This window comes from Penaeus monodon, chromosome 11 (genome assembly GCF_015228065.2).
Source record: "Penaeus monodon isolate SGIC_2016 chromosome 11, NSTDA_Pmon_1, whole genome shotgun sequence".
Lineage (NCBI taxonomy): Eukaryota > Metazoa > Arthropoda > Malacostraca > Decapoda > Penaeidae > Penaeus > Penaeus monodon.
In genome coordinates this window covers 46,788,447-46,800,946 of record NC_051396.1, presented here as the reverse complement: position 1 = coordinate 46,800,946, position 12,500 = coordinate 46,788,447, and the positions used below count along the sequence as shown (strand labels likewise).

General features: G+C 38.8%; 1 protein-coding gene across 1 annotated transcript; it reads left to right on the top strand.

Annotated features, from left to right (window-relative positions):
* Positions 1 to 6,258: 6,258 nt before the first annotated feature.
* On the top strand, positions 6,259 to 11,448 carry LOC119578998 (glycerol-3-phosphate phosphatase-like). The gene is made up of 6 exons (XM_037926688.1): positions 6,259 to 6,483; positions 8,658 to 8,818; positions 8,976 to 9,113; positions 9,663 to 9,873; positions 10,278 to 10,419; positions 10,650 to 11,448. The coding sequence occupies exons 1-6, from the start codon at positions 6,399 to 6,401 to the stop codon at positions 10,837 to 10,839; spliced, it is 927 nt and encodes a 308-aa protein (XP_037782616.1). The 5' UTR covers positions 6,259 to 6,398; the 3' UTR covers positions 10,840 to 11,448.
* The last annotated feature ends 1,052 nt before the right edge of the window (positions 11,449 to 12,500 follow it).

The window sequence follows — 12,500 nt, the reverse complement described above, 5'->3', positions numbered from 1 at the left end:
TTTTCTCTCGTCTGTCTGTCTTTCTCTTTCCCTCTCTCTCTCTCTCCCCCTCCTCTCTCTCTCTCTCTCTCTCTCCTCTCCCCTCTCCCTCTCCTCTTTTCCCCCCTCTCTCTCCCCCTCTCTCTCCTCTACTATCTTTTCTCCCTCCCTCTCTTCTCTCTTTCTTTCTCTCTCTCCCTCTCTCTCTCTTTCCCCTCTTTCCCCTCTCTCTCTATCTCTTTCCCCTCCCTCCCTCTCTCTCTTTCTCCCTCCCTCCCTACCGCAGTGTCAGAGGCTAATCTGACCCCTCCCCCCGGGTTTGGGGCTTCCCCGGGCGCTAACACAGCTCTTTTTCCCCAGAGATAGGGGACCCTTGGGCCCCGGGGAATGTGCCCCCCTCCCCGGGGACCGGGGCCTCAGCCCTGAAAAATGGGGCAACTGCCCCCCCCCGCCCCGAGGATGGGACCCCATGGCAGCCAGGGTCAAGGCGGCCCCCCCCGGCCAGGGGAGGGGCCCCTTAGCATTAAAAGAGTGATGCCAGTGCAAACAGGGGAAAACAGTTTTTAAAAAACAATCCCCTCAAATTCAACGTGTAAAATAGTTCTGAACACAAACCTTTTTTTCTTTTCTAAAAAAAAAGTTTTGGCAAAATCGGCATCTTGATCAAATCGAAAATATTACTGCCCCGGGGAATTTCATGCCCTAACCTGTAATCATTTATCAAAATCCAGAAAACCCGGAAACGACACGGGGCACCCAAAGGGTGAAAACGTTATCGTGCACACATGATTGATCATATTCAAAATCGAAACTAGTGTTCCAAAGCTGCAGCGGACACCCCCAAAGACTGGAAATCAGGTATTCTACTCCTTTTTTTTATTTTGTTACAGAAGAGTACAGAGAAAAAAAAACAGCCTTAATGGGGGCCCTTCCCTTTTCCCAATCAAAATGATCGGAAAAAAAAATTGACTTGCTGACAGAAAGTTTTCCGAAAAGCAATTTCCATTAAGAGGACGTATCGGTCACCAAGAATCCCCCCACCTCCCATACCCACCCGTATCAGACCACCTACGAAACCTTCCCTTTCTTCCCCCAGTCACAAAAACCCCCTACCCCACCCCAAACCCCCCTCCCCCCTCCACGCCATACCACGCCGGCAATCCTTCCCTCCCAAAACCCCCCTCCCCTTCCTTTTGTGCCCGCGGCCCCCCCGCTCCTCACGCCCTTTTTGACCGCCGACCTTCACTCTCTGAGCCTCCAGTGCCCCCCACCCGCGCTCCTAGCCAGCAGACCCCGGCCCTACAGACTCCCCCGCCCCCCCAAGTCAACTAAGACCCCTCCCGCCCTGAGACTCAAAAAACCAACACCCAAAGAAGACCAAGATTTAAGCTTTTTACCAATAACACCTAAACGGGCTTAAAAAAGAATACAAGCAAACTGAAACCCCTCGACCCCCCCCGCCACTGGGGGAAACATCTCAGCAGCAGGGGCAAGGGGCTACCCCCCCTACCCATTGCCCCCCTCCTCCGCAGTGCCCTAGTCACTAACAAATATGCCCGAACGAGCAAAGTCCCCACAAATTTTGATGAAGACGGTTCTCAAAGGGTATCAAGAAACCAAGAAAAAAAAAGAGAACACCCAAAAACCCCCAAAATCGTTTAAAAGGGGGCTGCGTCCCAAACACATTCTCCTCTACTCACCCGTTGTCCCCCAGACACAAACCCCCCCAAAAAAGGGCATGGAACAACACTTATCTGTAAAGTTTCAAAACATTTAAGTGCAAAAGCCCTAAACGTGATGACACATGAAATACTACGCCAGCTTACGGTGCAGTAAGGGGAAAAAAAAAATAAAGCCCGATCGTTTTTAGACTCTGATCTTTCCCCCACAATGCTAAAGGTTCTTAAACAAAAACAAGTCAAGCGCGTCAAATTTTGACAAGGGAACGCCGAACCGCTACCCGTGACTAATCGCATGTCTGAAAATAGAGCATATAAATGCTCATCCCCTCCTCAGACTTTTTTAAGAAATTAAAAAGCTATTTTTAGGAGGAATCATAGACATTTAACAAAAGAAAAAAGGCTCCACCAGGAAATCAATTTCCAAATTTTTTAAAAATTTTTAGATTATGTAGGGCGAGGGGGGGGAGATGTATTTTTGTACGGGGTACCCTGGGAATCAAAAAGGATATCCCCTACAGCAGCTAACATACGCCGTAAAAAAGTCTGGGTTCCGTACAAAGCGACCCCGCTTCCCTTTCCCCATTATGGGCTGTTATAGGCACCCCCATGCTACCCCTGAATCTTTTGAATATATTGAAAAGATTTTTTTGAGAAATGTCTTAAAAAAAAGAAATCGCTTTTCATCTTAGGCACCGAATGAAGTTGACAAAATCTAAAACAAGATAGCAAAATAATTAAAAAAAAATAAATTTTAAAAATAAAGATAAACCACGCGAATTTCAGAAAACACCTCTTTCTATTTGGGTTTTTTAATAACTAACGATCAGAAATCATTCTCCCTTCGATGCATCCGTGTCATGTTTCGACCATGACTTACACGATGATTAAATATAAAGAAAAAAAAGCGACCACCAGTAAAAAACTTTTCGCGATTTCAAAAAACCATGACCTTCAATCTTTCTGCAGCTCATTTGTCTAAAGAAATTTTCTATCAGAATTTCATTGACAAATAAAATTAAAAAAAAAAACCCAAACAAAATCCTTACAGAAGTTATTTAAAAACAGCATTAAGACTGGCTCCCTACTAAAAACCCAACCGCCAACGTCCCCCCCTCTATGGATAAAAGACGACATCAAGAAGCCCTTAGCGATAGAAACAAAGGGCCACCAAACCCTTAAAAGTAACAGAAATGAGGTCACCTTTCAGGTAGATTATAAAGTAAAAAAAAAAAATGAAATTTCTAATCAACGTGCAAAAAGAAAATTATTTTAGAAATAAATTCACAGAAAAAAGGACAACTCTAAAAAAACATGGAAAATTTTAAAAACTAATACCTCACTACAAAACCTCACTAATGATTCACAAGGCCCATACAAAGAATCCATTTTAAAGATTTTTTCAAAAAAAGAAAAATAATTTTGAGCAAACAATTTCTTTTACTTTCAGCAAAAAACCTATCGGGCAAAGGCTTCCCAAATATTTTTTTTTAGACCCCAACCGTGGACATAGAAACAAACTCTTAGTTTTAAAACGCCTTCGCGAAAAAAATTTGTTTTGGGAGAGGCGGATTGCTTTGCGCTTAAAACCCGCAATGTAAATTTTTTGGGAGGCTTTTTTTAACACTTCTTGGTTAGGGTGTTTTCCGTCGTTTTGGAAAAAATTTTTTATAGAAACCCCAAATTTTTCAAATATAGACGAGCCATAATTATCCCCCCTTTTACTAATTCCCTATATTACCAAAATTGTAAAAAAAAATTGTGGGAAAATCAATGACGAGTTTCCTGGGGGCCCCAAAAAAATTTATTATCAAAAAACAACAGGGTTTTTAGACATAGGTTATAAAATAAAAACAGCTTTACGAAAAATTGCTGATGAGTTTTTATAATAACTAGACAAAGATCAAGAATTTTTTTCCACATTATGCGATTTTTCTAAGGCTTTTGATAGTGTCAACTATAAAATTTTTCCTTAACAAATTAGAAACCATAAATTTTTAATGCCTTTTTATTTGCAGTACCCCGTGATTCACAGTTTCTTCAAATGACTCAGTAAACAATTAAATACATCAATAGGAAAACATTAAACATAGTTTTACACAAGCAAAATTATTTTTTTGAATAATGGCCTTAAAAAAACCCACATGAAATAAATGTTATTCATAGGTAGTCTGGGGCAGACATAGCTAAAATTTCCCATTGACCCCAACCCATGGATTTGAAGGCTGCTCTATAAAACCCGAGACTTCAGTGAAAAAATTAGGAGTCATTTAAATTCATTTAAACCCACCTTTGCCAAAATCATAGGAAAGAGTGGGTATGGGGGTATATCTTAAATTTGAAAAAAAAACCCCACACTAAAAACTAGAATATGTTGTAAAAAACTTAGCCTAAGCAAAATTTAACTATTGTTCAAAAAAAACCCCAGATGAAAAAAAGGAAAAATTAAAAAATTTTGCTGCCAGATAGCATTAGGTATCACAACTTGACCATACCCCATAAAAAAAAAATTAAAATGGTTAAAAAAGTCCATTCTAAATGCAGCATGACAACGGTATTCATTAACAAATCATTCACGGGCTTTTCCGTAATGGTAATGCTCTTGCAAACTGTAGGGAACACATCAGGTGTCCAGACACGTCAAGTAAATTTTAAAACGAAATAAAAAAAAAAATCTTAAATACTCAAAAGTATATATAAATGTATTTATGTAAAGAATAACTATTGTTATTTAATGGAATAAAGTGTTTTGACTTTTACTTCTCTTCTTCTCTCCTCTTTCTCTCTTCCTCTCTTCTTTCTCTCCCCCAAATCTCTCTCCTCTCTCTCTCTCTCCCTGTCTTCTCTTCTCTTTCACTTTCTCCCCTTTTCTTTTCCCTTTCTTCTCTTCCCTCTCTTCTCTCTCTCTCTTCTTCCTTCTCACTTTTTCTCCTTTTCTCTTTCTCTCTCTCTTTTCCTTCTCTCTCCTTTCCTCTTCTTCCCCTTTTTCCCTTCCCCTCTCTCTCTCTTTCTTTTCACTTTTTCTCTCTCTCTCCCTTTCTCCCTCTCTTTTCCTCTCTCTTCCCTTTCCCTCTCTCTCTTCTCTCTCTCTCTCTTCTCTCTTCTCTCTCTCTTCTCTTCTCTTCTCTCCTTTTCTCTCTCTCTCTCTCTCTCTTGTCAAATTCCCGTGTAGGTAAAGCGACGACACGATACCACACAAGAATTCGATATCTTTATCATAGTGGCTCTCTTTAACAACAGTTTTTTGGAACCATCTTTTGGGTTTTCGTAGTTTCGATCCCCCCTCCCCCCCAAAACGCACCCTCCGTCACTTAATTAGCGCAAACCTCTCGATGCCCACGATGCTATCTGGATATTGATCTTGTAACCAAGTTTCCGTAGGGGCTATATGTCTGTACTGTCCCTGTATTCTCGAAAGTATTTACAATTGGCAGACAGTTCCTCAATTTTATTACGTACTGACCTTACACTGCCGAACATTAGTCAGAGGCGAACGCATGCCGCGCCTCCCGCTCGCACCCGCACACCTCCGCGTCTCCGTTTTCGCCCAAGGCACTTTCTTCCCAACACATTTCCTTCACAGTCTTCATTCTCGTCATGACTCACCTGCAGTTCCTTTAGAAAGTTTAAGCTGTCGATGATGTAAATGGGCGGGATAGCGAGGGGGGTCGCATGGCCAGGAGTCAGCTCTGTCTTTCTGGTCCGAGGCGGAGAAATCATGCTTGACACCGCCAAAGTTTAAGTGAAGTAGTAGCCAGAGCGGTGCACTTGTAGCAACAGTTAAAAATCGAGTTTAAAACACATAGCACTGTCACCGTGACAGCCGAGCGAGCAGCGAAAAAAAATATATGTATATATACATATATAGATATATGCATATATTTATATATGTATATGTGTGTGCGTGTGCGTGTGCGTGTGCGTGTGCGTGTGCGTGTGCGTGTGCGTGTGCGTGTGCGTGTGTGCGTGCGTGTGCGTGTTCGTGCATGCGTGCATGTGCCTGTGTCCGTGAATCATGACTAATTTCGAAATGCCGTTACATAATAATTACAGGAAAACCATAGCCAGATTTCCTTTCCATGAAAACGCACGAAATTACAAGGGAAACAGAACAGCCACTATTAATCGTCCTGAAAATTTTCTGGAATTAATAGATAAATGAACACACGCTTTTATCTATAACGGTGCAAATGATACTACAATGACGGATAAAAATCAAAGTCGGGTTCATGGAGGTAGGAATCCGGGTATTTCCTTTAATCCGGATTCACTGTACGAAAACCAAGGTGGCCAGAAGGATACCTTTGACGAAAGCGTATTCACAAATTATCAAACGATGGCGTAATAGGGTAAACTTTAAAAAAGAATAAATGAATAACGGCACATTAAATGGACTACACTGACAGATAAAAATTAAAACGTGAAAGTAGACATCCAGAAATTCCCTCCAATCCGGATTCACTTTACAAAAACGTAAACACAAGGTATCAACCGATGACGCAACAGGGCAAACTTTAAAAAAAATAACGCTAATTAAATGGACCTACACCTTGGGACACCTTCCAAAAGGAGCACCGAATACCAGCAAGACACAACCACATCCTTCAACCCCCCCCCCCCAGGGGAATAAAAGAGGGGAAGAGGGCGACGTCGGCGGCGAAGGGGAGGCCCCTCAGTCCCCCGGCCTCTCCGCCGCCGCCCGCGTCGCCCGCTGCGCCCTCTGCCGCCGCCGCCTCCAAGATGCCCCAAATGCCCAGGATCCTCGACCAAACCTGCCTGAGGGCCTTCCTCAACAGCTTCGATAACGTGCTGACGGACTGTGATGGTGAGTTTGAGCCTCGTTGGTGTGAAATAATGGTAGGTTTTTTTTAACACTTGTTTTAGATCAACTGGTAATGTTTCTTTCTTTTTGTGTGTATTTCGTAATCTTATCTTTCGTGGGGTGATATGTCAGAAGAGATTAATTGTAGAGGTGGTTTTGGTTTAGAACCTCGGGAAGGGCACGATAAATACTAGAATGGTAATGGTTAAGTTTCAAGGAGCCACTTATATAAGGAAAATAAAGTATGCAAACGACGGAACGAATAAATCTGAGAAACTTCGTCGCCAATCAGGAATAAAGAAGTTATTTGGCACCCAAGTGATAGAGAGCCCAAAATCAGGGTACATATGAATGAAATGATGATGATAAACTGCCAGAACATCATAGAAATGTAAAAAGAAAAATTGTATGTAATATTTGTGGGGCTCCAACCAAACAATTTAATTTATGGCAGGGTTATACTGAATAAGTTTTATGAAAGCTAGAATTTAGAATTGCAAAGTATAAAGTGATGGTAACAAAATACACACCCTCCACTTGCAGACAAAGGCAAACAAATCCCCACCAGTAATATTCTTGAGAGATAGAACTTGGAATTTTTCTTCTTTTTTTTTTTTTAATAAAAAATCATCAGGAGATTTGTAACGTCTGTCTTGCAAAATGTTTGTTGTGTTGATTTGTTGGCCTTGGTTGAAGTACCTGTGGGTGTGATGACCTCTGCAGTTGCTGGACAACATACCACTTTAATAGCTTGTATGTAGCTGTACCTCTACTTACATTTTGGAATTAAATAGTAAATGTAGTTTATGTGTGTCAATTAAATTCAATTATGGTGTTACTGGGACCAGGTACAATAAACTACTTGAGTCTGGTAGCCAAGGATACTTAAATGCAGGTTCCCACTTCTGTGCAAATCCTGAGTTATCCATATCACTACCAAGGATAACAAGATTATACAGTTAGACATTTCTCAACAGAAATGCAACACTTCTAAAGAGCTGCATTTTTGGATGGTGATGCATGTTGCAATGAAACTTGTGATTTTGTTCATTGGGTGATGGTGAAAGTACTTGTGGTTCATTTTAAGCTTATGGGTATTTTCCTACATTAATCCAATGCCACTGGGGAAAATGCTGTGCCCTTTTTTTTTTTTTTGTGAAATGTCTCTACACATAGATGGCTGTGCTAGTGCTTAGCCACAGAGGAGTCAATTAGTAGATCTTGTGACCTTACCTGATTTCACCTTTCCTTGAATTGGAGGGAAAATTTTTTTTTTACCGACACTATGAATATTGATAATGTTATTTTTATTATTGACATTATAATTACCATAATGTTATAAACATTAGTAACAACAAAATAAGATAATGTGAAATATTTACGTAAGTCAAGGAATAGTGTAAATGGGGGAGACAGGCAGTACTCGTAGTTGGCTCATTGGTGACTTAGTACAAGTGTAGCCATCTATGTGTAAAAACAATTAAACAAGTAAACTCACAGTGGCCATAGTATGTACATACATGCTATGCCTGGCGGCATTGGGTTAATGATCACATATAAAGAATTTAGCTTCTGTAAATGTAAGAGAAATTTCACAGAAATTACTGGTAAGGTGATATTTCAGGCTACTTTGTGGTGTTCTCTCATTCAATCCTAGTGGAGAAAAATGTGCCTGTCAACATTGCAGCCGAAGGGTCTGTCCTGATCCTAAAATGACATGCAAGGCGGCAAGCTCTAGCAACCGGTTAATGGCCAGAGGATGGCTAGAAAATTAGTATGGTCTTGTAAAGTTTGCTCTTGCTCTCCTGCTCTCTCATTTTGAGTTAGCTATCATGGCTAATGCTTTTCATGAGTTTTTTTTTTTTTTTTAATACATTTGCCATGCTAATTTTGCCTTACTGGGAGAAAAAGTGTTCCAGAATGGTCTCTTTTATTGCCCAGTTTTTGTATTTAAAGTATTGTCATGAGAGAGGAAGACATTTATGAAATTTGTCTATCTGAAATATCTGAAAATATCATACCTATATATATTTTTTTTGTAATTGTAGTAGCGTAATAGTTTAAATGAGATTTTTATGTCTTGATATAGTCAAAGAGCTGGAAGTAATGTTAAGTGTAAGAAATATTTTTTCTACATTTTTAATAGAGATTAATGTCTTTCATGTGTTTTTACTCAGGTGTCTTGTGGAGCGGAGATAACATCATTGGACAGGCGAATGATGCACTGAACAAGCTGAGATCACTTGGGAAGAAGATCTTCTATGTTACCAACAACTCAACAAAATCCCGCGAAGAGTATGTTAAGAAGTGCGAAAAGCTTGGCTTCATTGCTAGTAAGGTATGCTTAAACATTTTGATATTGGAAGTAATGCTGAATGTTAGTCATATTTGATATGTTTTGTCTTTCTGATATAATGTTGAATTATTATTTCATGTACAAAAGGACAGTTATTTAAGTTTTTCCTGTGGATTTAATAAGAATTTTTTGCGCACAGGAAGAAATTGTCAGCTCGTCCTTTGTGATGGCGCAGTACCTAAAGCAGCAAGGTTTTAACAAGAAGGTGTATGTGGTTGGAACTTCTGGAATGACTGCAGAGCTAGATAATGTTGGCATTGCACACACTGACATCGGGGTAAGACTTAGCAATGTCATTGTGATAGATGCTAACTGATCATTCTTAACATTTTGTGACATTTCCTTACATCAGTGTCAGTGCCATTGTATGTAGCAAGTGCTTTGGGTACATAAGGATCATACTCTCCTCTGTTCATTTGTCATAGACTTCACTTTTGCTCAGAATCCTTGCATGTACTTACATTCTTTAAATGCTATATCCAGAATGATAGTTCTCAAGTTTCTCTTTACATTTATCTTTTGCTTAGGTTGGATAAAAAATCTGCAATTGTGAGTAAAAGTAAAAGAAATGTCTCTTGTAGTTCAGATGATCATACAAAGTTACTTTAGTTGCTAGGTAGAATAAAAGTGCTGCTGTTCATGCTCTAGAAATATTTAAGTTCTTTATAATATAGTTTTATTTGATGACATTATTACTTCAGAAATAAATATTATCCCTATATAATCAGGTTGTCAAATAAGTCATTAAGTACAAATTTGCAAGAGCTGTGTGAGAGTGAGCTCCAGCCAATCATCAGTGCTGAAATGCTCCTTTCCATCCTGACAGCCGGAACCACTCACCGTCAGTCCCTTCAAGCTGCCCGAGACCATAGAGTTGGACCCGGAGGTTGGAGCTGTGGCTGTGGGCTTCGACGGGGACTTCAGCTTCCCCAAGATTATGAGAGCCGCATCGCATCTAGAAGACCAAGCATGTCTCTTCATCGCTACCAATACAGATGAGCGCTTCCCAATTTCTAACAGCAAGCTTGTATTTCCAGGTGATGAATTGTAGGCTGTGACTTGTCTTTGGAGTTCAGTTCAGAAATGTATTTTCTTGTTAATCTATTTTAAATTACAGATTCATTGTCATCCTGAATATATTATGGATATGGCTAAGTTCAATTTTATAACAAGATACATTTTTGTTTAGATATTTTGCATGTTTTCCAAGTGTCTTTTTAGTGTTATAATCCCATTCTAGGCCCCTAATATATTTTCTAATGTTTGATAACAAAAAAATATAGAATGAATGAATTAATCATATGAGTAGACTATTTTGGCAATTTGACATATGTACACTGTTGATGCAGACTGCCAATACTCTTGGGAGGTGATAGAAATAAAAGATAGTGCGAGTTTCTCTTTGTACTAATATTTCTCTGTTTACTTGCTTACATCTTAGGCACAGGAAGTATTGTGCGTTGTGTTGAAACGGTTGCCGAGCGTCCTCCATTGATCATGGGTAAACCCTCAGAGAAGATGTTCACTGTAATAAGTGAGAAATACCAACTTAAGCCTTCTCGCACGCTCATGATAGGTGATCGGTAAGCATCCATGTATCTTTAGTAGATTTCCCATCATTTTCCTTTGGTCACCTTTATCTCTTCAAGTAATAGCCATCTATAAATTTTTCCTTGTTATGTATTTTATGATGGTGTGGTGCATCTAACATGTGAATATTACATAACCAATGTGAATACTGCTAACTTTTCTCCATACTATTTCCAAGTTTCTAATACCTATTCTAATAGTCTTTGCTTGTCTCACTTTGCAGTTGCAATACTGACATTCTATTTGGCAAGAACTGTGGCCTGCATACATTGGTGGTGCTGACAGGAGTGACCAAGAAAGAGGACCTGGAATCATGGGCGAAGAGTTCTGATGAAGAGAAGCACCGGCTCTTGGCTGACTATTGCTTACCTCAGCTTGGTGACCTGGTTGACCTGTTGAAAGCCATGGAATGATGGAATAATGTCTTTGGAAGTCTGTGAATCAGCATTGAAGCCTGTCAGTGGTAGTTTCTGCATTTTATGTTATTTGTATGTGAATACATTGTATTCCTCATCTCAGAAGGTTTACAAATACTTAAATTATCAGTCTTTCTTATCAAAGGTATTACTCACTCAGTTCTAAATGTATTTTATTCATAAAATAAAAATATAGAGTACATGAATTAGTGTAATGTTTGGTTTCTTTACACAGACTGTCTCTTGTATTTTAAGTCAGTAATAGCTTCTATTTTTATAGATGTGGTCTTTCCATTTTGCACTATATTATTTTCTAATTTTGATATAAATTAGATTATCAGAAAATTATGAAATAACTTCAGGTGATTTGAGAGTATGTAAGCATCAGTGATTATGTTAATAGGTAGTTATAATGTAAAGAATTTCTTATCATAAAAATGTTTCTTAAACTAATTATGTGCAGTGGAGAAATATATTTTCAAAACATGGAATGAAATAATTATGTGCAGACGTAGAGTAATATATATTTAGAACAACATGGAATAAAATGTCACAGATATCTTCAAAAAGACAAAGTGCAATATAATTATATTATTATCAGGTAATGGTGGTGTTTAATTTGCCTCTTTTCTTCAACATATATTCATCATTCAGTATGGTAAGTTTTAAACAGAATACAACATTTTAAGTTTAGAAACAAGAAGACAGTAATGTGTAATGAATAAATGTTATTGATGAGAAACTCTGCAAACCTACTTGACTCTTACCCTGAAATGTAGACAAGTTAAATATTTTCATTAGTTTTCCATATTTTTTCTGAAACTATGATAAATGCTGTGTCTTAATTTTTTGATGAATGATACTTCTTTGGCAACACTGCAATTTTTAGAGGACAGAGTTGCTTTTGCCTAATTTTAATAAACCCTTGTTGCTATATAGGAATTCTTTGCCTTGAGTCCAAGGTTTGTGTTTATATTCAAGAGTTGGTTTTGATGCTAGTTGTTTTAGGAAGTGTCAATGCTGCTGTTGTGAATACATGGTTGTGAGGATGTGTAGTCATTTTAATGATTTATAATTTTTAGTTTTTATAGAAGTCCCGATTCCAGTGACAGCATTTATGATTGCTTATAGACTTCGCAAATTTCCATTCCAGAGAATGATAGGAAATCATGCTATTTTCATAGGGGATTTTAATGCTCCCCACAGACTGGCTAAATTCTGTGTCCCCTACTGAATGATATGGCATTTCTGCCCTTGATTTCTCAGCAGTTAGTCCATGGGGCAACTCCCAGGAGTGCTAATCTTTTGGATCTTTTATTAACTGGTGTGAGAGGGGTGATTAATGTAGAGTCCATTGCACCAATTGGTTCTTCTGAGCACCGTAGTCTAACTTGTGAGATCCAGCTGGACTTTCCAATATCAGATTTTACCCTAACTAGACAAATCTTAAAGTCTAGAATTAATTGGATGGCATCTACCATGCTTTTGATAGCATTGTTGATAGAGATGTTTAAATGCTCCTTGTCCTGTTAATGCACCTAAATTTGTTATAGTTGAATATCATAATGAGGTTTGTCCAAAACAAAACTCTTGAATCTTATTCATATGATAAAGTATGGTTTTATGAACAATGTCACCAGGCTTATAGGGACAAACAT

What these genes read in the sequence shown, in the direction of transcription:
- LOC119578998 (XM_037926688.1), top strand. Translation starts at nt 6,399, where the DNA reads ATGCCCCAAATGCCCAGGATCCTCGACCAAACCTGCCTGAGGGCCTTC. An exon ending in TTGGCTTCATTGCTAGTAAG is followed by an intron (nt 8,819 to 8,975) that starts GTATGCTTAAAC and finishes TTTTGCGCACAG; the next exon opens with GAAGAAATTGTCAGCTCGTC. An exon ending in TTGCACACACTGACATCGGG is followed by an intron (nt 9,114 to 9,662) that starts GTAAGACTTAGC and finishes CCATCCTGACAG; the next exon opens with CCGGAACCACTCACCGTCAG.